Consider the following 21,493-nt stretch of genomic DNA (forward strand, 5'->3'; position numbering starts at 1 on the left):
TGTTCTCGCAAATACTTAATATTCACACTATCTATTTACTCCATTCCTTTCCTGCTTTTTCAGCTAATGAGTCTGTAAGATAACTAATATCCATATAAATTTTATACAAATCACAATAAAACTATGGAAAATAACATTGAAATATATGCTGCTTAACAAAGCAGTTCTAGCAAGTACACAAAACAGCAGAAAATCGGAGAGGGCCGACGAGTCTCTTAAAACAATGTTTTCACCTGATTTCAAAAGGCTGCAAGTTTCAAGAGGGAGGCAGAGCTACAAATGTGTCGCACAAAAGGGCCCTGATTATAGTCCAGAAACCTCTTGCCCACTTGTGCAGTATGTTCAGTGCCAGTGCAATGTTTAACATGTGATTTGCCTCATGCAACAAGTGACTTAGAAGCCATAATTTACCTTTTGTTTGGTGAATGTGAACTTAACATACTAAGGAATGCTGAACAAGGACCAGAACTGGAAATTTCAGTCCGATAAGTTGTGTATACATGATAAACCTAACCTTTGAAGATTCATACCAACAAAATTCAATTTTTGTTTTTTGAAATTGAAAAATGCAATTGGCAAAATGGTTTGGAACTGAAAGATGCTCCAGGCAGTTGCTCTCTGGCTCACAAATGACTAGGAATGCAATGGTGCACCAAACATGTTTGCTTCCATTTCTTCCTCCTCCTTGATTAACATTGTGTGGATGAGCTTTATTCTCAGGTAATTTTTTTGCTGAAGGTGCTAAAGTCACAGTCTTATGTCATAGCGGACTGCATTCTGCTCTTCTGCCTCAGTCTTCTGAAGATTTTCAACCAGGTTCTTTGACTCCTTTTGGCATTTGAGTGATGTTATCGTAAAAATACTCCTGATTAGGAAAATCACAGCTATCACTGCAAAGTAACTGCCATATATTAGGAACTGCAAGAAAGCAGAGTGAAAGAATACATCTGTCAAACAGCTTTTTGAAAAAACTTAAGCTTCAAACATAGAGTTTTTGCAACCATTTTTTAAATACCTACTGGTAAGTCCACTTGGTAGGACTTAATTTTTATGCATAAGCTCAGTCTCCTATATACTTTCTCTTAAATAATAAAAAGTCTATAGTCAAAAAATGACTTGCAATTATATGAAAGCCAAAGCATTGAGATCTGTATTTTGAAGACTGAAACTTAAAATCCACTGATACAGTATGAAAAGAGCACAATGCACTTTTTAAAGTATTACATTTTGCTGAAGTAGGCAAATAAGTACGTGATGTCCTCAACTTCACCCCTGTATTAGGGAAGTCAATTCTTCTCCTCTCCATTCAGTTCTATCATGAATGTACTTCCTCAGAACTGGAAGATGACTAATGATCCATCTCTTTGTAGCTACACCATTCATAATTGTGAAAATGCATATCAAGTGACCGTATGTTGCAACAGCAGGTGCTTATGGGAAACACACAAGGACCTGAGCGCAGTAGTATTGTCCCCTTCTGCAGTTTCTAGCAACTGGTATTCAGAGACATTCTGCTTCTGACAGAGGAGGTGGGACATCCTCCATGAATCTGTCTCTTATCTTTTTGAAAGCCACCCAAATGCTAAATACTGATGAACAAAATTCACCTCTGCTTTGCTGTCAGTTACTTCAAGGCAAATCCCACAATTTGTCAGAGTGATGCTAGGCTGAGGATATTGGGGAAAATTAAAATGGTGACAAGATCCAGCCACCTGCCACTGTTTGGCGTGCTGGTTCAGAAACAAAATTAAACAAGGCCTAGTGCAGACATTGGCAGCGAGTCCTGGCAGCTGCCCAAGGGTATCAGGTGCTGATGCCAACCCAGCCAGGGATACAGAATATCAAGTCACTGGGGAATTGGAGAACAGCCAGTATTGTGTGTATGCACACTGATGTGAAGACAACACACTGGAATTGATGTGTGCTGTGAGATAATGAACAATAATATTTTTAAAAATAAGCTTTTGCCAGCTTGGACAGATTATCATTGGAGATCTGGGTGGTGGGGTGATGGAATGTTAATCTAGGCCAGACATCAAGCATGCTTCTTCCAGCCTGAGCGTAAATTCTGGGCTGATCTGTACTTCATAATCTGCACAGTCAATTATCGAAACCCACCACAGAAAAAAGTGCTTGTTAGCAGTTACTTGTTTGGGTGGGGCACTTGTTTCAGTGATTGGTTGAGCAACTTTGAACAAGACTAAAAAGTCAGTATTAACAAATGAGTCAAAGTCAAGCAAAGAGAGATGAAAATTTGGCAGTTAAAGTTAAAATTCTGGTGAATTGTGGAGAGTTACTCCTGGCTAACTTGTAAAATTCCCAAATATGTTTTGTATATTTCACTAATAGTGCAATCCTATGCATTATCAAGAAAGTTTTGCTGTATTTATTGGGGCTTACGGGAAAACGATTGTAGCCTAACTATATTTAAAGTTTAGATGATTTATACTGTAAATCACCCTGTGATCTTCAGATGAAGTGTAGTATATTAATGATGATGGTGATGATGCTAAGGAATCCAAACTAGAAATCGACACTCCTGTGGAATCTTACGGTATTCTTATTGCAGGATTTCAAAGCACCAAATCACATTACATCATTTATGGAATCATGCAGTTGATAGGTAGGCAACCCCGCCTACCTGTCAAATTTGGCTTACAAAGTAGATCCTGAAAAGAATCCAGCCTGTGAAGACAAAAAAGTCCCACATACCTGCCCTAAAAGGATGAGGTAGAAATACATTACAGATGTGTAAGCATATGTTATTTATATAAATGGACGTTTATAAAGAAAAGAAAAGCCTCTTGATTTGAGTCTCGCCTCTTGCAAATATGTGAAGCATGCAAATGTTACTGAATTAGCAATAGTGCCCACAATACAACATTAACATTACAACTTACCTGAGTCCCAATATCCAGTCCCAGTCCTTTGGAATCCACCACTGTGACGGTCACAATAGTTTGAATTAGCAATGCAACAAAGTTGTTGAATCCAAACATTAACGCATAGCGTTCCATGCTGAGACTGATGGCAATCTGAAAACTAAAATTGAGCTTATTTTAGAATGTTGATATCACCATGATATCAATGTGTAGATGACTTGTTTTTTTCAGACCTGGCAAAATTTGCACACACTTGTGTGAAATGGATGCAGACAATCAGGATAAGGAAACCTCAGCCATGCACATAGCTAATTTCAGGGGGTTGGACTAGATGACCCTCTGGGTCCCTACCAACTCTATGATTACCATGGGATTTCAGGAAATGTGGGCAGTACCGAAGGAGCAAGAAGAGGCCTGCAAAAGGTTCGTTATTATGATAGAGATCACATCCCACGTTTGCCTTAAATCTGTGCGTAAGTACTAGTCTGAGCACGAGCTCTGCTTATTTTATTCACAGCAGGTTTGAACTTTATCACCTATAGGCCCATGGAGGTATGCAGGTGTATATTTGGAAACACAGATGTGTGGCTGGAACAGCAATTGCTAAAGAAAGAAATCTCAAGGTCGTAGAGTTGGAGTGTCTTGTATTGCACCCATCTTGTTCAACCTTCAGTTTAACGCAGGAAATCCAGAGCTAGGAACATCATCAAGAGATGACTATTGGGTCTCTGCTTGAAGGGTTCCAACAAGGAGAGTGCCATTCCCCTCCATTAGGGTATTGGTTCTATTGGCAAACGGCTCTTACACACTTACACTTAAAATGTTGCAGCAGAGAACTGGTCATAAAGGTAAAGGGGCCCCTGACCATTAGGTCCAGTCGTGACCGACACTGGGGTTGCAGCGCTCATCTTGCATTATTGGCTGAGGGAGCCGGCGTATAGCTTCCAGGTCATGTGGCCAGCATGACAAAGCCGCTTCTGGTGAACCAGAGCAGCACACAGAAATGCCGTTTACCTTCCGCTATTTATCTATTATCTACTTGCACTTTGATGTGCTTTCAAACTGCTAGGTTGGCAAGAGCTGGGACCGAGCAACGGGAGCTCACCCCATCCCAGGAATTCGAACCGCTGACCTTCTGATCGGCAAGCCCTAGGCTCTGTGGTTTAACCCACAGTGCCACCTGCGTCCCGAACTGGTCTTAGTCCTCTTCTATATGACAGCCATTCTGATATTTGAAGACAGGGTTCTGCATTTCCCTTTCAATAATTTTTATAGTAAAATAAAAAAAATTCCTTCAGTAGCACCTTAAAGACCAACTAAGTTTTTATTTTGGTATGAGCTTTCATGTGCATGCACACTTCTTCAGATACAGTGAAATGGAAGTTTCCAGGCACTTATGTAGAGAAGGGGTGGGGAGGGGTGGGGATGGGGAGGGGGGATCACTCAGAAGGGTGGTGGAAATGGGTGATTGACTGACTGATAGCTGTTGATGACCGCAAACGACTGCAAATGGTTTTGCATGAAAAAGCAAGGGTTGAGATGGCTGAAGATCGCTTATCATGTATAATGAGATAAGAATCCGATATCTCTGTTCAAACCAGGTCCCTCCATGGTTTTGAGCTTGGTGATAAGTTGCAATTCAGCAACTTCTCTTTCCAGTCTATTTCTGAAATTCTTTTGTAGTAAGACAGCTACTTTGAGATCTTGTATAGAATGTCCTGGGAGATTGAAGTGTTCTACTGGTTTTTCTGTCTTCTGGTTCCTGATGTCAGATTTATGTCCATTTATCCTTTGGCGTAGGGTTTGGCCTGTTTGTCCAATATAGAGAGCTGAAGGGCACTGTTGGCATTTGATGGCATACACAATGTTAGATGGCATACACATTTGATGGCATACTGAAGGAATTTTTTTTATTTTACTTCGATCCAGACCAACACGGCTACCTACCTGTAACCAATAATTTTTATGTCTCACAGGGTATGCTCCATTTCCCATTTCCCCAGTGTTTCTTACTTTCACTGGCTTTATTTAACCATCCTTCCTGCAATAAAGGGCCCAAACAATAACAAATTGGCCTAAGTGAACTATATCTATACTTACGTTGCTATAGTTATAAGAAGCATATAACATGCCTTGAAAACTAGATAGCTAGCATAGCAAACCCAGATGTTGCTGGTAAAATGCATCAAAAGCAGGGAACCTGCATCGAGGGCAGAAAAGATTCCCAGCGCCATCTCCCCTGTAAGGTCCCAGTTCATTTTCACATATCCCACAGTCAGTGATGTTACTGAACCTGGAGAAAAAGATAAGTTTTAGACCTGCTATGCACTTGCAGCAAGGGTGGCTAACATTTAGCTTTCTGGATGACCAATGATCAGGGATGGCTGGAACTGGCATCCAGCAGCATTTCCAGAATAACAGGTTAGCCATCCCTGTTCTGCAGGTTTTTAAGTCTTGCTAAAATGGTTTTAAAATACCCTATTTCCCCTCAAAATGTAGGTACAAAATAATACTGTAAGGTGCCTAGAGCATTTCTCTTAAAGGGGAACTAAAATACTTCAACTGAGTAAGATTTAATAAACAATTACAGAAGAGCAGCTTAAATTGTTCTGCAACAAGTCCTAAAGATTATGGGACAAACTAGAGCAGGAAAAATGTTGGAAGTGGACGGGAGAGGGGGGAAACCATTGGCAATCCCACCCCATTGCACTCATGTGGGACAGCGCTCAGAGGTGCAAGGAGAGACTATAGTGGCCTTGGGAGAGTGCAGTAAGGTTATAGTTTACAAAGGGTTGTACACGATTTTGACCCGAAAAGAAGCCGTACCTTTAAAATTCAGCAGCTTGGGGGAGGCTTGTGAGCCGTGGACGAGTTGGCCACCGGTGGCCTGCACTCCTGGGCTGCTCTCGGGGGGGGGGGGGAGCTGCACCGCTTTGCCGGCAGCGTAAGGTCATGAATATAAGCCGCACTTTAACTTTTCACAATCGGAATTTGGGGGGAAAGTGCTGCTTATTTTCGGGCCAATACGGTATTTCCAGAGCATAACTGCTGTATAAGCCACAAGTCAACTACTTGCATATTTGTACAGAAAGCAAATACAATAGCAGTACCTAAATAAACAAATCTATGTGATTAAACAGTTCATCACATTTCTAGATAGGCACAAGTTGTGAGCTGTGGACCAAACTCACTGCATAAATATTTTGTTCCCTCCAATTTATCTATTTTTTATGACTATGGAATCTCTGATGCACTCCCCAGATATCTGTTCATTTTCATTGCTGCATGTGAAAATTACCTCCACTGAAATAAATGGTGACATTTGCGTGCCCCAAAACATTATGCACACCACACCTATATGGCGTGTGGGATTCTGGAAAATGTTTTATGATTTCTCGTACCTGGTTATCTTGTTCACCACCTTCCTATGCTGCATGGGAATGGGGGGGATTAAGTGCATTTACATGGTTGTTTGCATACAGGATATATTTTAAGAGGGATACTTACTCAGGAATGTTGCTATGGCTTCAACAGCTCCATTGTACACTTGAGAGCTATGAGAAGGTGCTTTATCATCCCACAGTACCTGGACGTAATTCAAAACCTGGTTAAATCCTGCAGTGGCTAATGCCCACCATATTGACCAGTAAAGAAGTTTCTTTGTGGTATAGCATTCCTTCAAGTCTTTACAGAGCTGGAGAAGCACAGTCAGAAAGTGATTCTGGTCTTTTATTTTGGGCAGTTGGTCTACTGGCACATTCTGGAAGTTGTCGGATGATGTTGTTGGAACACACGGATCCCATTGGTGGCTAGGCTGGCCGGAGACATTTGGTGGATCCTTATCTGTTGGTCCGATGGATGCTTCTGGGGAAGACGTTCTATGAAAGAACATACTTTTTTGAGGCATGGGTAGAAAAAATGAAGACATAAAGGCCACAGAGACAGAGGCCATGGTTATGGCATTGAGGTAAAAATAAGAGACATGGGCCAGAGAGACTAGAAGCTGGCCCAGCAAGGAACCTATTGTGGATGCCACTAGAGTGATGCTTCTGCAATAGCCAGTGACTTTTTGGTAATGGTCAGGACTGACAACACTGTATATGTAGGCATAATAGGCAACCTCTGTGGCAGTCGCCATGCCATAGAAAAATTCCACCAGCTGCATGGCAGGCACACCATATGCAAATAAAAGCAGTAGCCAGGTGATCAGGAAACTAATTCCCTGGAGAATAATGACAGGCTTATAGCGTACATAGTCTGTGATCAGGAATACTGGGATTAGTAGAGCCAAGTAGGAGTACGTCCAAACAGGAAAAACGTGCTGTGTCACCTGGAAGGGAAAAGGAGGGATTTTGTAACATTGAAAGGCTAAGGAATATAAGGCATGAAAAATATAGAAGGACTTATTGAAACCACAAGGTTTCTGTACAATATAATTTTACAGTGGAGACCCTAGGCAAACTTTGGTAGCCGAGGCCTGTTTTCTCCTCTAACAGCTCCTCTGTCTCTTCAGTCCCCTATTCTCTCCCATTCATGTTTTGAGCAGCTAGTGGCAAGCTCACCATCTCATTCACAGCCTAGCCTTTCTTTAGGCACAACACATGGGCATCAACTTGCTTTGGTTAATTACAAACTGGCATTCCAGAGCTAGATTGATAGCTGATCTTTTCACACATGATGTGTGCTGCTTCATTGCTGTCATTCCCCCCCCCCAACACAGCGCATTTTCAGTCACTGTCTTTTACTTGCAAGGATAATACACCTCGCTCTCCTAGAGCTTTTATAATGCTAGCCACAGAAATTAATGTCCTGGAAAGGAGTGGGACGGAACTTGCTTGCTGTGAGTTGACTGTGGGCCTGCGTGTGCAACCAGGTTGCTTTGTTACCAAAACAAAAAACAGGGTGAAAGCTTTGAAATGATGTTCAGAAGTAAAAAAAAGAAATGTATTGTGGGAGGTAGTATGTCCAACAGGTTTCAGCCTCTTCAGGAGGTTTAAGAGATGGCAAACATTAAGTACTAACAGAATTCTAACAGGTGGCAGCATAACATGGTAACATAGAGGAACTCTGAATTATTGTGGCAAGGAGTTCCACAGACCCAGAAATATAAAACTTAACGAAGTACACTTACATTTATAAAAAGTGGGACGAAGGTAACAGTTTCTCTGTAGAAAATTATGTTACCTTTTGTTTATAAGGTTAAACGAATTCCTTCCCCATTTGTAATTCGCTCCTGACATATGACTGAATACCTTAGGGTGAATAAAATGTGCGTCACTGTACCTCATCAATGGTCAGGTTTTTATCAGGCCCAACAAGATAAGGAGTCAGGAAAGCCTCAGATGGTCTCATCATGGAGAAGAAGCCATATATGCAAAGGATCAAGGTGGGGAAAATCCATTCACTGCTTTGCATTTTCCTCCAACAATCTGTAGTTTTTCCAGCTAAAATACAATGAAGCAAGAGATGGAAGGAGAGGCTCTCAACTTGAAAAAAGACTTATTGAAAAATGCACAATGAGCTATTTTGCAGAAGGGCTATTGCTATCACTTGTAATACATCTGAGGGCAACAGGCTTAGGGGCACATAGCTCTCTGCCCCAAAACACCTTGCGACGGCTTCCAGCATTTGCCACCTGAGGCACCTGCCTCATTTTGACCAATGGTATGGTTACCCCTGCAAGTTGCCATTTTATCAAGAAAACGGCACAGTGGAAATGGCTGGACGCTCCCTGGTTTGATTTCGCAGTCAAATTATCAAGCAAGCCACCCACCCCACCCCAGGCAACGAAGCAGGTTACTCCCAAATACAAAGCAAGTCAATATTTATTTATTCAATTTATATCCCACTTTTTCCTCCAAAGAGCTCATAGTGGTGTTTCTCCCTACTCCATTTTATCCTCACGACAACAACCCTGTGAGGTAGGTTAGTCTGAGAGACAGGGACCAGCCTAAGGCCATGCCAGTGAGCTTCATAGCTGAGTGGGGATTTAAACCTTGGTCCCTCATATCCCAGTCTGATGCTCTAACCATGTGTGGTGTGTTTTTTTAAGTCTTAAAGTGCACAACAGCTATGCCAAGAGTTAAGCCCTGGTCAAGTTCCTATTCATGGGCTTGTCAACACCCACAGCCACATTTTTACATTTTACGCAGGGCTTTTTTTTCAACTGGAACTCACCAGAACTCAGTTCTGGCACCTCTCAGGTGGGCACCATTGCCATTATAAGAGAACAAGGGAGGTGTTCATGGTGAGTTCCAGCACTTCTTCTAGAAAAATAGCACTGATTTTACATATATATGTCCTGGGCTGACTGTACCAGAAAGCCTCTTTGTAAGACTCCAGCAAAATGCAAGACAAGCATTAAACACTGTATATACTGGTAGAGTCAATTACTTTTGTACTGCCCTCATGCAGAGCCTGAATTTCAGCCTCCCTCTCCCCTCAGGCTAGAAAACCTTCTATGTAACCCTCTCAACAAAGCTGTTTATTTACTATTACTCGGATGGAGCCTGAAGGTCAAGGTTGAAAAGACACAAAAAATACAGCCCTAAGGTAGTACAAATGATTCTGTCCTTCTGCATTTGTATTCAATACAATACCTTTCACAAGCTTGCAGCTGTTCTTTGAGATCCACAGGCACATCTGCTCAAAACCTTATGATAATCCTGTGTTAAAATGCCTCTTACTTATTAACCAGCTTGACTTTTCTCTGAAATTGTCAAGGCTCTAGTTTCACCAGGTATTTATTACAGTGGTTTTAACTTGCTTGTCAGAAATAAATACCGTACATAACTATGTGGAAGTCCTCCTTTACATCCTTAGCATAGGGAAATAAAGAAGAAAGCTTGCCATTTTACTGCAAAACAAAGCACCATGCAGGATGCAAAATGATGTAGGGGGAGAAAACTAAGCCTGTGTCTGTACAGAAGCAGATGAATCCAGGTAGCATTTGGATAAGGCAAACCTTGTTTCGTGGCAAATATCAGTAAAGTGATTACATTGCCCCCTCCACCTTCAATGTTCATGCAAGTTTAGAAAGTCATTAACAACAATAGCAATTCTAAGTAGATGAGGATCAAATGATTGGCATTTTTTTTTACCAGCCAAAACAAATATTGTCTTTATATTACAGTGGTACCTCGGTTTACAAACAATTGGTTCCGGAAGTCTGTACTTAACCTGAAGTGTACTTAACCTGAAGCGAACTTTCCCATTGAAAGTAATGGAAAGTGGATTAATCCGTTCCAGATGGTCCGTGGAGTACTTAAACTGAAGCGTACTTAACCTGAAGCGAACTTTCCCATTGAAAGTAATGGAAAGTGGATTAATCTGTTCCAGACGGGTCCGCGGAGTACTCAACCTGATGCGTACTTAACCCGAAGTATGAGTGTAATTGGTTCCGGAAGTCCGTACTTAACCTGAAGCGTACTTAACCTGAAGCGAACTTTCCCATTGAAAGTAATGGAAAGTGGATTAATCTATTCCAGACGGGTCCATGGAGTACTTAAACTGAAAATACTCGAACCGAGGCGTACTTAAACCGAGGTATGACTGTACTGCTTAGAACCATCTCTAGTTTTTTTAAAAATAGTGCATCATCATATGTAAAGAAATTCAGTTCTAATTTAATGGTGAACCTATTTAATTCACACTTTCCAAAACAATACACAAACCAAACACAGCCATCCTTAAAAAATCACTTTTGTGAAATTTGCAATGCAGTTCTCTAGCCAAGTAGTGTCTACAGAAATGCATATACTGTAGCAAAGTGTGCATAAAAATGCTTATATTAATGAAAATAGCATGCAAAAATGATTTCTATTAGGGGAAAGTGCTTTGCAAAGTGTATATTAAGCATAATAATACATGTATATTAGTAGAATTAACATGAAAATGTTGGTGAAATTTCACAAGGTCCTTCAAATTATATACTGTATTCACAAACTGGAAATGTAGAAATGTGTATAACTAAATTTAAGAATGGAAAAATTAGAAACAAAGAAACTGAAATTGGCTGATAGCATGTTCTGTGAATTACTGTCAGCTTAAAGCTATGCATGAAAACCATTCAAATAGTGAGAACCCAGCAGCAAAAGCAAGGCTGATCAGAGTGTTTGCACCTACCCCCCAAATAAGAACAAGGGACTGTGGACCAGGGCTGGCCCAAGACATTTTGGCATTTGAGGCGAATGACAAAATGTTCCCCCTGCCAGGGTGAGAAAGGGGTGAGTGAAGATCTACACCAGGAACAAGGGGGCAGAGAATCAAATCAGACTTACCCTATGGTTGAAATGGAAGTCAAAGTCTGCCATGGCAGGTTTTGTGGGGGGAATGAGGCTGCTCTGAATCATGCCAGGTTGATGCAGAGCCCAGGAAACCCCAGAGGGCAGACCCACTATTCCCTTCCTGGGGCTGGGAGACCACCAGTGGCACCTATTTGCCAAGATGTTGCTGTAGCGGTGGCATGGGTAGTGGCGCCTGCTGAGAAGGCAACAGATCTGGCCTCCAAGGAGCGTGGCACAGCCATCCCTGCCACTGCAGCACCTGATGATGATAATCTGCTGCCCCAGTGTATCCTGCCGCCAGAGGCAGTTGTCTCATCTTGCCTCATGGGTGGGCCGGTTCTGCTGTAGGCATTTTTGGCTTTAGTATGACTTGGCCCTGACTTGTTTGCTCTTACTACATGCCTCTCTTTCATTTGGATGAGGTTTCCAACCAGCTTTGCAAGACAGCTTATTCTTCTCTTGTAAACACAGCTGGAATCCTAGCAAAACTTAATCAAAATTACTTCATCTGCAATTCCCATAGAGACAAGGAGCGGTCAAGAGAAAAAGAGGAACTTAGAGTAGCTATGTCAATGAGGGATTTTCAGGAATCACCCCTTCTAAAGTTAGTAATACACAACCACTAAGGTGGATCCAAATTACCTGGCACTGAACATTCATTACAAATTGTTTGCAGGGAGGTTATACAACACTGTGCAAGCAGTCATTATACCAAACTTTCCAGTTAATTTTCCCACCCAGTTCCTTTCAATATTTATTGATCTCCTGGAAGTGGGTTTGTTGCACTTGAGCACAACCTGAATTTGCCAGTCTTCTTTTTCACCCGTTCACTTTAAGATAGACTTCAGATAAAGAGGGGCTTTTATGGATGGAAAGAAACTCTGCCCACAGGTCTAACACTCCATTGTATATTAGTACCAAGAGTTTTCTTTTTCTCTTAACATGAGAATAGTCAATGTGGTACACTCCAGATACTGCTAGACTCCAAATCCTGATGGGAGTCTTTAGACAATGTCTAAAGTTCACCATGTTGGCTATGTCTGTCTTGGCACATCTCTTCTAAAGTTTCTAGAGATCACATAACATTGCTTTATCATGTAGTTACCCATGCTGTCTTCTCAAGTCCTTTGGCTGGTCACAGAACTACAGAACTGCTTTCTTCAGATGATTGAGTTAACTTTTCTCCTTTTGCCTTCCTTTTATTTCTTGCCAGTGCATGTCCTGGGTTTCAGATGTTTTAAAATCCATACAAAGTCAAACCTTTTAAAATATAGCAAACGCCTGATCCTGTTTCCACCATTGCTTGTAGGTTAACTCTTGGCACTTGTCATTCCACTGGCTGTGCTTGTAGTTTAAATCTTGAGGATTGTTTTATTCTAATATACTTTGGCGCAGTCTCTTTCGTGCCTTGTTCTTGTTACTCCAGTCTTTCAACTTCGAAAGCTACCACCGCCTTAAAAAACTGGCTCCATTTCAACATCCTCCTCTCCTCTTAAAGGAAATGAAAAACATATGACAAGGATCTTTTAATTCTGATTCTGTTTACAAAGTGGCTCCAGCTTTTTGTTGATCAGGGGGAGAAGGTGCAGGCGAGCTGAGATACAAAATGAGGTGAGATATAGAAACAAAAGGGACCTTTGGCCTGTTTGAATGCCCAGGCTAGGCATGTTGTATGATACAGTTTTACATTAAACTAGGACTGTGACCTGGGTAGAATCTACACTTATCTACTGTGAGATTGCTTTCAGCATGGATTCTTGAGGAGTAGAATATGTGGGAAGGGCTATGGCGAACTGAAATAGCCATGTAATTTTTTCAGGAAAGTTCTGCTGTGTTAGCTCGTGTACACCCCCCCCCTTAATACAGCCCAGGATAATGTCATTTTGCTACTTGAAAAAGCAAAACGGACAATGTTAATGCGATTACCTTTACAGTAATGTTTTATTTAATTTTACTACAAACCTTTGTTGATTTTTATAGTAATAATAATAATAATAATAATAATAATGTATTATTATTATTATTATTATTATTATTATTTATACCCTGCCCATCTAGCTGGGTTTCCCCAGCCACTCTGGGTGGCTTTCAACAGAAAAATGAAATAAAATGATCTATTAAACAGAAAAATGAAATAAAATGATCTATTAAACATTAAAAGCCTCCCTAAACAGGGCTGCCTTCAGATGTCTTCAGGTTTATAAAAGTATTTATATTCCACCCTCCTGAAAAGAAAATCTGGAAAGCTATGTTGTCCATTTCAGTTATATTTCACAGTGCCGTAAGAGAGGAGATTTAAGAGGGGAAATGAAAGATGTATTATCAGATTTTAGCCACTGAGAAGTCTTCTCATCCTTTGTGTTGATTGGAGCCAATTAGAGTTAAGGGAGGTGAGTGAGCCATTGGGGATTGGCCCCTAGAGTCACTCTGGAGGTGTGTAGGGAAAAACACTGAGGAGGAGTTCTATATATAGCACTCCATCTAGAAACACTGAGAACACAAGGTAGTTAGGTGTGCAAGTTCTGTTATGTACTTCAAGGAAAACACAACTTACATAATTCCAAAAGACGACATTGGAGCATTCCAAATCACTTGCCTATGAATGTGCACAGAAAATAGTAGATCTAGCTGAAAGGCAAAACATGGAGATCTTCACTGATTATTGCAATGCATCCTACCGGTAGTTATCATCATTGTGCATCTAAATCAGGCATGTCAAACTTGCGGCCCTCCAGATGTTTTGGACTACAATTCCCATCTTCCCCAACCACTGGTCCTGCTAGCTAGGGATCATGGGAGTTGTAGGCCAAAACATCTGGAGGGCCGCAGGTTTGACATGCCTGATCTAAATTATTATTGTACAGTCCTCTTGGGAAGAAGAAGACTGCTTCTTGGGAGAAAAACAATGACAAACCTAGAAAGCATCTTAAAAAGCAGAGACATCACCTTGCCAACAAAGGTCCGTATAGTTAAAGCTATGGTTTTCCCAGTAGTGATGTATGGAAGTGAGAGCTGGACCATAAAGAAGGCTGATCGCCGAAGAATTGATGCTTTTGGCTTATGGTGCTGGAGGAGACTCTTGAGAGTCCCATGGACTGCTAGAAGATCAAACTTATCCATTCTGAAGGAAATCAGCCCTGAGTGCTCACTTGAAGGACAGATGCTGAAGCGGAGGCTCCAATACTTTGGCCACCTCATGAGAAGAGAAGACTCCCTGGAAAAGACCCTGATGTTGGGAAAGATGGAGGGCACAAGGAGAAGGGGACGACAGAGGACGAGATGGCTGGACAGTGTTGTTGAAGCTACAAACATGAGTTTGACCAAACTGCGGGAGGCAGTGGAAGACAGGAGTGCCTGGCGTGCTATGGTCCATGGGGTCACGAAGAGTCGGACACGACTAAACGACTAAACAACAACAACAGTCTTAGGTGGTTGTATAATCTTTGAATGCTGTGAGAGGGCAGAGCTGTAACTATCAAGAAGGAACCCCACAGATCTGAATTTGCCATGGCACTTCTGCCAGTAGATCTTCCGTGTTTCCAGCAGAGGGGTCTTTCTTATCACTTGCTACCTGACCATTCAACTGGAGATGTCCAGTGACTGAATCAGAGGACTTCTGTATACAAAGCAATTGATTGAACACTGAACTATGTCCTCTTCCCCAACCAGGACCTGTGCTACACAATAGGACCCCATGTTGCTACTTCCCTGAATACAACCAGATAAATGGTGTTAGCATATTTCGAGGTGGGGGGCAGGGGTGGGGTGTTTTGCCTTTTTCTCTTATCAAACATAAGCTTTTTGCGGCGGGGGGGGGGGGGAGTCTTACAGCAGCCAGAAAGTGTATAATTACTCATTGTGATTCCCAACTTGGTTTGAACTTCGGCTTCAAAGTTAATGCGGCAAAAGACTTGAGATGTTAGGGAACTGGATACAGGAACAGATAAGTAGTTACTTTTCCAGATTGGCCATTATGTGAAAATGTTTTCTTCTTTAGTGTGCTCAGTCTACCCACAAATCCTCCCATAGAAAGCAAATAATGATGTGCTGCCACCATGTCAGATATATGTAGGCTGAAACTCGTGGGTTTTGTACCTCAGAGTAGAACAATGGAATGAAACAGGTTTGTTTGTTTAAGTGGATCTATCTCCCTATCTCCCAACTGCTCAGTCATCAAAACCTCTAAGTGGCTTACATAAAATATGAATTAAAATGTATTTGTGTGTGTGTGTATGTGTGTAAACAGTTCTTCTTAAAATATATAAATCGTAAAATAAAATTACATATTAAAATAGGTACCAGATTTACACACCTGGGTAGGCTTGCCTAAACAAAAGGTTTTAACAGATGGCAAAAGCAATACACCAAAGGCATCTGTCTTACATCAATGGGCAGGGCGTTCCAGAGTATAGGTCCTGCCACACTGAAGTTTCATTTCCTTGTGTGTGTGGAGCAAACAATATGTGACATAGAAGTGTCAGTTCTGCAGATGGAAGTGGTTGAGTGGGTGTATATGGGAAAAAGCATTCCTTCAAGTCAACTGGAATTTTGCTTCTTGAAATTTCAGTAGCCATTGTTGACAGAGAAACCTTGACAAGAAGATTGCTTTGCTGTAGAGTAGGGTGGCAATGACAAATCCCCAAATAAAAGGAAATGCATCATCCCCGAAAAAGGACAAAAGGGTAACACTCATCTGTGGGGCAGGAGGGTTATTTGCCTAACTGGTGGTAGCAGGAAGCTGCAGCAGTGTTGTTGCCACTCTGATGGTGAGAGGGTCATCACCAGGCAGAGGTGCAATGGCAGAAGGGCTGGCAATGGACCCTATTTAGTTTTCAGGCCCTTGGAAGGTCCTGATAGCACTGAGCCCTGATGCATCTGAGTGAGTTTGGGGAATCTGCAGATTCAGCCCAGTTTAGAACACCTGAACACAAGCAAGTATTTTTATGCATAAACAGCAGAGAGAATGAAACATCCACGGAAAAGGTTCCATCTGCCTGGTTTCTGCAGCTGAGGGTATGCACAGGCCACTATCTCACTTGCTGGACAGGTTTTTATGGCGGTCCTTTAGCTATTCACATCAGGAAAACAACACAAGGGAAGAAGGTACCCTCTTCCAGCAGCACATCCCCAGCCTGATTCATGCACACACGTGACTGCTTTTAAATGTTTTTAAAATGTGAAGATCCAATCATGTCTCAAAGATGCTCTGGACCCTTACTGCTTTAAAGGAACAAACGTGGGCCATTAATATAAGGCAAGGCTGCGGAATTTTTTGCCCTCTAGAAGTTGGGCTTCAGTTCCCAGCAGCCCCGGTCTGCCTGGCTGATGGTCTGGGATAAGAGAAAGAGAAATGGTTGAGTCTTGGATGGTCACTTTCCCCTTGACAAGCTCCTTAAGGAAGTGGTTTCCAAACCAGAGACCATTTTGGTAATTACTTCCAAACACACTTTTTCTAGGGAGCCATACTCTGAGTATGAAACTCTGTAGTCTTCCTGAATGAGGGCATATTGGTTTCATAGATTTCCAACTATGACAAACGGATTGAGAAAGGGCATCTCCATCAGATCTCTACCACCCACCTCATTAAACCACATGCAGGAAAAGGACGGGCAACCCTGGGAACATAACAGACACAACTGTGAAGAGACGAAAGAATGAATGGGGTCAACTGCCTTGAAAGGAAGCAATAATGAACAGAAATATCTATGACACAAGCTAATTACTGGCTATTTCCCAAAGCGTTAAAATTAATGAGAGCTCACGCAGGTTAAACCTCTTGTAGTTGCCTTATCTTGCTTTCTGTGAATATGAGAATATAACTAAGATAGTAAGTATGTCATAGCAAAACAATAAGGCTTCCTTCCAATGGAGAACTCCATCTATCAACCTTTATAGATTGTCACTGAATAGTGTGACAGGTATCCTCAAATGTAGTTCTTCTGTTAAACGGATATCTAATTTTCTCACCTTTTGTGTGACTAAAGCTCCCACATTTTATTTCTGGAAAGTGATTTCATTCCCAGGCTGGTGTATCAAGAGTGGCTGTTAGGGTAAAAAAGTAAAGGACCCCTGACAGTTAAGTCCAGTCGCGAACAACTCTGGGGTTGCGGTGCTCATCTCGCTTTATTGGCCGAGGGAGCAGATGTTTGTCCACAAACAGTTTTCTAGGTCATGTGGCCAGCATGACTAAGCCGCTTCTGGCGAAACCAGAGCAGCACACAGAAATGCCGTTTACCTTCCCACCAGAGCGGTACCTATTTAACTACTTGCACTTTGACGTGCTTTCGAACTGCTAGGTTGGCAGGAGCTGTTAGGGTAGCTTGGTGAAATACAGATTTGACCTTGTCATGCACAGCAGGATTCCATTAGATCAGGGATAGGAAGCTTTGGGTCCCCCATATATTGCTGGACTGACTCCCATCATTCCTGACCTTGGGTTATGATGGGAGTTGGAGTACTTGTCATTTTTCAGCTGCTGGTGAGCAGCGGAGAAGGCAAACTGTTTTTCTAACACAAGCACAGCTGCGTTGCTGCAGAGCCCCACAGAGTATCAAACAAATGTTTCCTGAATTATGCAATGAGACGTGGGAGGAGTTCCTGGCACTGAAGGGACAGAAGAGTCAACCACACTTCATAGCCTAAAGCCTTGGTTTGGGCAGGGACATGTTAAGATGAGACCTGTGGTAAATATTTCACATACTGGCATTTGCTTAGAAGTCCCGCCCCCCCTTTCTATTTTATTATTCATGTGAAACTTTGCTTGTGTGGTTTTCCAGGGCCAAATTTTGCTAGAAGGCAGCTATTTGGCAACTTGCTAACTGCAGCAAGGTACAAGCAGTGACCACTGGGACTGGTAGGGTGCAAGGCCAACAGCAGGTGGTACCAGAAACAATGGCAGTTGGAGGCAGAGCCAACAAATTCTAGTTTTGTCCCTATCCTCCCTTCCTGCAACAATGAGACTAAGGAAGGGGAAACTGACAGGCACTGCCACTGCCCTGGAATGGCTGTAAGAAAGCAGGCAAGTGGGGCTGGGTGTGGGAAACTGAGGTTGGTACCCCCATTCATTCTAATGGACCACCCTCCTCCTGGAACAAGAAAGGGGAGAATCCTGAGGAATCACTGCCATTTAGGTGATCACCATATATATATATATGCTCTGCTGCTGCACTGCATTGGCAGCTTGGCCACCATTTTGCATTCTCCACAGTGCTCCGTATTTATCTTCTTTCATGGGCATTGTGGGGAGAAATGTCAGCCACTAGGGTGGAGGCGGAGGTTAAACTGGTAAAGAACATTGAGAGGATTCAGCAAAGCAGCCTTCTTTTTCAGGGGTAAGGGAGGAGAAGCTAAAGAAAAATCTTAGAAAAATGTCTTCTGAGAAATGTTGGCTCTGCTGTAGAGGAAATTCTGAGAGAAGATTTGTGAAGTACGCTGTGTTAAGCCAACCCATTATAGTGCTAAGGATTAAGCTTTCCAGCATGACATGACAGGGCCCTTTGAAAAGACACAGAGGAGAATTTGAGGGAGCTGGACCTGTTCCAAATTACATCAACACATAGCAGCATGTTTCGTGTGTCCTCTCTCCAGTTTGGCTTTATTGGAGGTACAGCTTCCTCCTCTGCTTTGTGCAGCCTTCACAATCGGAAGTTACACTCTGGACTTTTCCCTTCCAATTTGCAATTCTTTCTTCCTTGTCTCTGCTTTGCTAAAGAGTTTCACCTCCCCCACTTCTTTCTTTCATAATAGCTTTGAGTGTGGCAACAGAAATTGACGTAAGGTCATTGTAAATGCAGGAAATCTACAGAATGAATGAAATGCATTTTACTCTCATTGGCTCTATCCTTCTTCTTTTCTTTAGGCAAAATAAAAAATAATAAAAATCCCCCAACTTTTTGTGGGTGGAGAGAAATGGACCCTGGCCAATTTTATACAAGCTGTACATTTGACCTACTCCAGAATCAGAGGAATCAGTTGACTTTAGCCTGTGGCTTCAAGTTTTCTGTGCTGCTGCCAAAAATGTTCACAAATAAACTATTCAAGATAGTAAAGCACCTGTAAGGTCATGTATTGAAAAGGAAATCAGTAATGATAAGAAGCCCTTTGCAATTGTGTAAGCAAATATAAAATATATTTCCCACAGAGATAACAATGGACTGTATTCAGCATGTCTCATCAGCACAGTGATGTATGCTTGTGCAATGGGATGTTCCCACTTCCCCCTTGTGCCCACTGCATCCTCCTCAAATCTGTTCTAAAGGGTTTGGAGAACGGTCCATCCCCCCTGAACAGAGTTAGGGGTGCATGAGTAGAGGAGAGCAGGGAAAATTCAGCTGCTCATGGATAAATCTTTGTACTGACAGAACAAGTTACTTAGAGCTACATTGGATTAATACTCAGTGTGGAACCAGGGAAGTGATTGAGAGTAAATTGGAAGCTGAGCTGACATGCCCATTGTCGAGAACATGGCCAAACTCACTTGAAGGAGTGCCCATTTACATAACCAGTCCTGGGACTCTGGCTGTTTGCTGTGCTAGAAGTTGTGCCTGCCCTGCTCTTCAAAGAAAAGTTCAAGGGGTGTGTCATTCATTGGATGAATATCCTAACTTCACTTAGCCATGTACCTTGCCTATGTGCAGTTCTGATTTACGCATTAAAGCCTTTGGCAGAAATTGAGCTGAGAGTCTGACTTGTTTGTCTAGTAGTGAGGGTCAAAACACCAATAGATTTCAACTCCTAAATCTGACAAGTTTAGTCTTTGTTCTTCTTTGGCTTCTGAGAAGAGACTAGAATATCCATATTGCAGTAGATCTAAGAGGTGACTAATTTGGAAGGTCTAAGTACTTAAGTTTGAAAACAGAGAATGTCTAGAACAAATCAGTTAAAGTCTGAATAATGCACATAGTTGTTTCTCTGGGCCAAAGTAATGTCAACTGTGTGAGTGCAATCAATGTATGTGTGCTTTTCTTATGGAAAAAGGTGCAGAGGAGCTTTGGAACCATGGGGTAGCTTGGTTGAAGAAAGGGGAAGTTGAATTTCTATGAAAGGCTGAGGAAAAGGTGAACTTCTCTCCACCTGTTCTTCCCTTTATAACTAGGGGGATTAAATAAAAAAGATTGATTGGAATATTCTGTGTTGGTCTGCATTTATTTACACTGGGGGTTTCCAAATGCACACTCCACACCCTGACAATCTTGTAGCATAAGATGGAAGTTCCCTGGAGTACAAGGCTTGGCCGAAACAATAATCTCAGGGCATAATCAGGGTTGGGAATTTTATTTGTTAATTAAACAAAGTTATAACTGATTTGTAACTTCCTCCTTATTTTAGAAGGGTTTGCACTTCCCTTGAAGGAGTGGGTGGATAGCTTGGGTTGTCTTAGAACCATCTGCCACTGGACGCCCAGGTATTTTCAGTGGTGAGGAGTGTTATTTCCTAGTTATGGCTATTCCACCAGCTATGGCCGCTACTTGACAGAGATTATCTGACCACAGTAATCCATACTGTGGTAACGTCTATACATAGGGTGTCCTTGAAGAGGGTTTGGAGGTTGCAACTAGTACAAAGTACAGCACTCAGGGTGCTTGTAGAAGCTGTGGGACAGTGATAGACAACACATGTTTTGAAAGAACTGCACTGGTTGGCTATTATCTTCAAGGCCTGATTCAAGGTGCTTATGCTGACATAAAAATCCCGAAATGAATTGAGCCCCAAATATCTGAAAGAATACAACTTCCCATACCAATCTGCCTGGGCATTAAGTTCTGCAGAGGGAGCTGTACTTGTTTGCCCACCACTGAGTGAAGTCGATAATGCAGGGGTCCATGAAAGAGCCTTCTGCATTGCAGCATTGCACCTATGCACCAACCTTATTTTCATTTTACAGATGGTTTAAAACATACCCATTGAGGAACACTGAATTGCACTGTGAATTGGGAAGTTCACTGCCATGTCATGGCAAAGGGGCTAGAATAACTCAGAGAAGCTATGAGCTATGCCGTGCAGTGCCACCCAAAACAGACAGGTCATAGTGGAGAGTTTTGACTAAACGTGATCTACCTGGAGCAGGAACCGGCAAGCCACTCCAGTATCCCTGCCAAGAAAACTCCATGGACAAAAACAAAACTCAGGAGTGGCCAGAGGATTGGAGAAGATCAGTCTACATCCCAATCCCAAAGAAGGGCAGTGCCAAAGAATGCTCCAACTACCGCACAATTGTGCTCATTTCACGCTAGCAAGGTTATGCTTAAAGTTCTACAACGCAGGCTAAAGCAGTATGTGGACCGAGAACTCCCAGAAGTGCAAGCTGGATTTCGAAGGGGCAAAGGA

The 21,493-nt window shown here is 42.2% G+C and overlaps 1 protein-coding gene across 7 annotated transcripts in view; it reads right to left on the reverse strand.

Moving 5' to 3' along the window:
• Positions 1–21,493, reverse strand: part of SLC19A3 (solute carrier family 19 member 3) — a 24,457-nt gene continuing 2,964 nt past the window's right edge. Inside the window, exons 1-6 of one of the 7 annotated variants that reach the window (XM_088669080.1) lie at positions 12,428–12,614; positions 8,166–8,326; positions 6,390–7,212; positions 5,015–5,175; positions 2,901–3,042; positions 1–918 (exon numbers count right to left, since the gene is read on the reverse strand). In XM_088669080.1, the coding sequence (XP_088525206.1) occupies positions 809–918; positions 2,901–3,042; positions 5,015–5,175; positions 6,390–7,212; positions 8,166–8,326; positions 12,428–12,467 (1,437 nt within the window). In that variant the 5' untranslated portion in view covers positions 12,468–12,614 and the 3' untranslated portion in view covers positions 1–808. The other 6 variants (XM_088669078.1, XM_035132617.3, XM_035132615.3 and 3 more) reach the window with 6 other exon arrangements.

This window comes from Zootoca vivipara, chromosome 5, assembly GCF_965207765.1.
Source record: "Zootoca vivipara chromosome 5, rZooViv2.hap1.1, whole genome shotgun sequence".
In the NCBI taxonomy this organism is placed as follows: domain Eukaryota; kingdom Metazoa; phylum Chordata; class Lepidosauria; order Squamata; family Lacertidae; genus Zootoca; species Zootoca vivipara.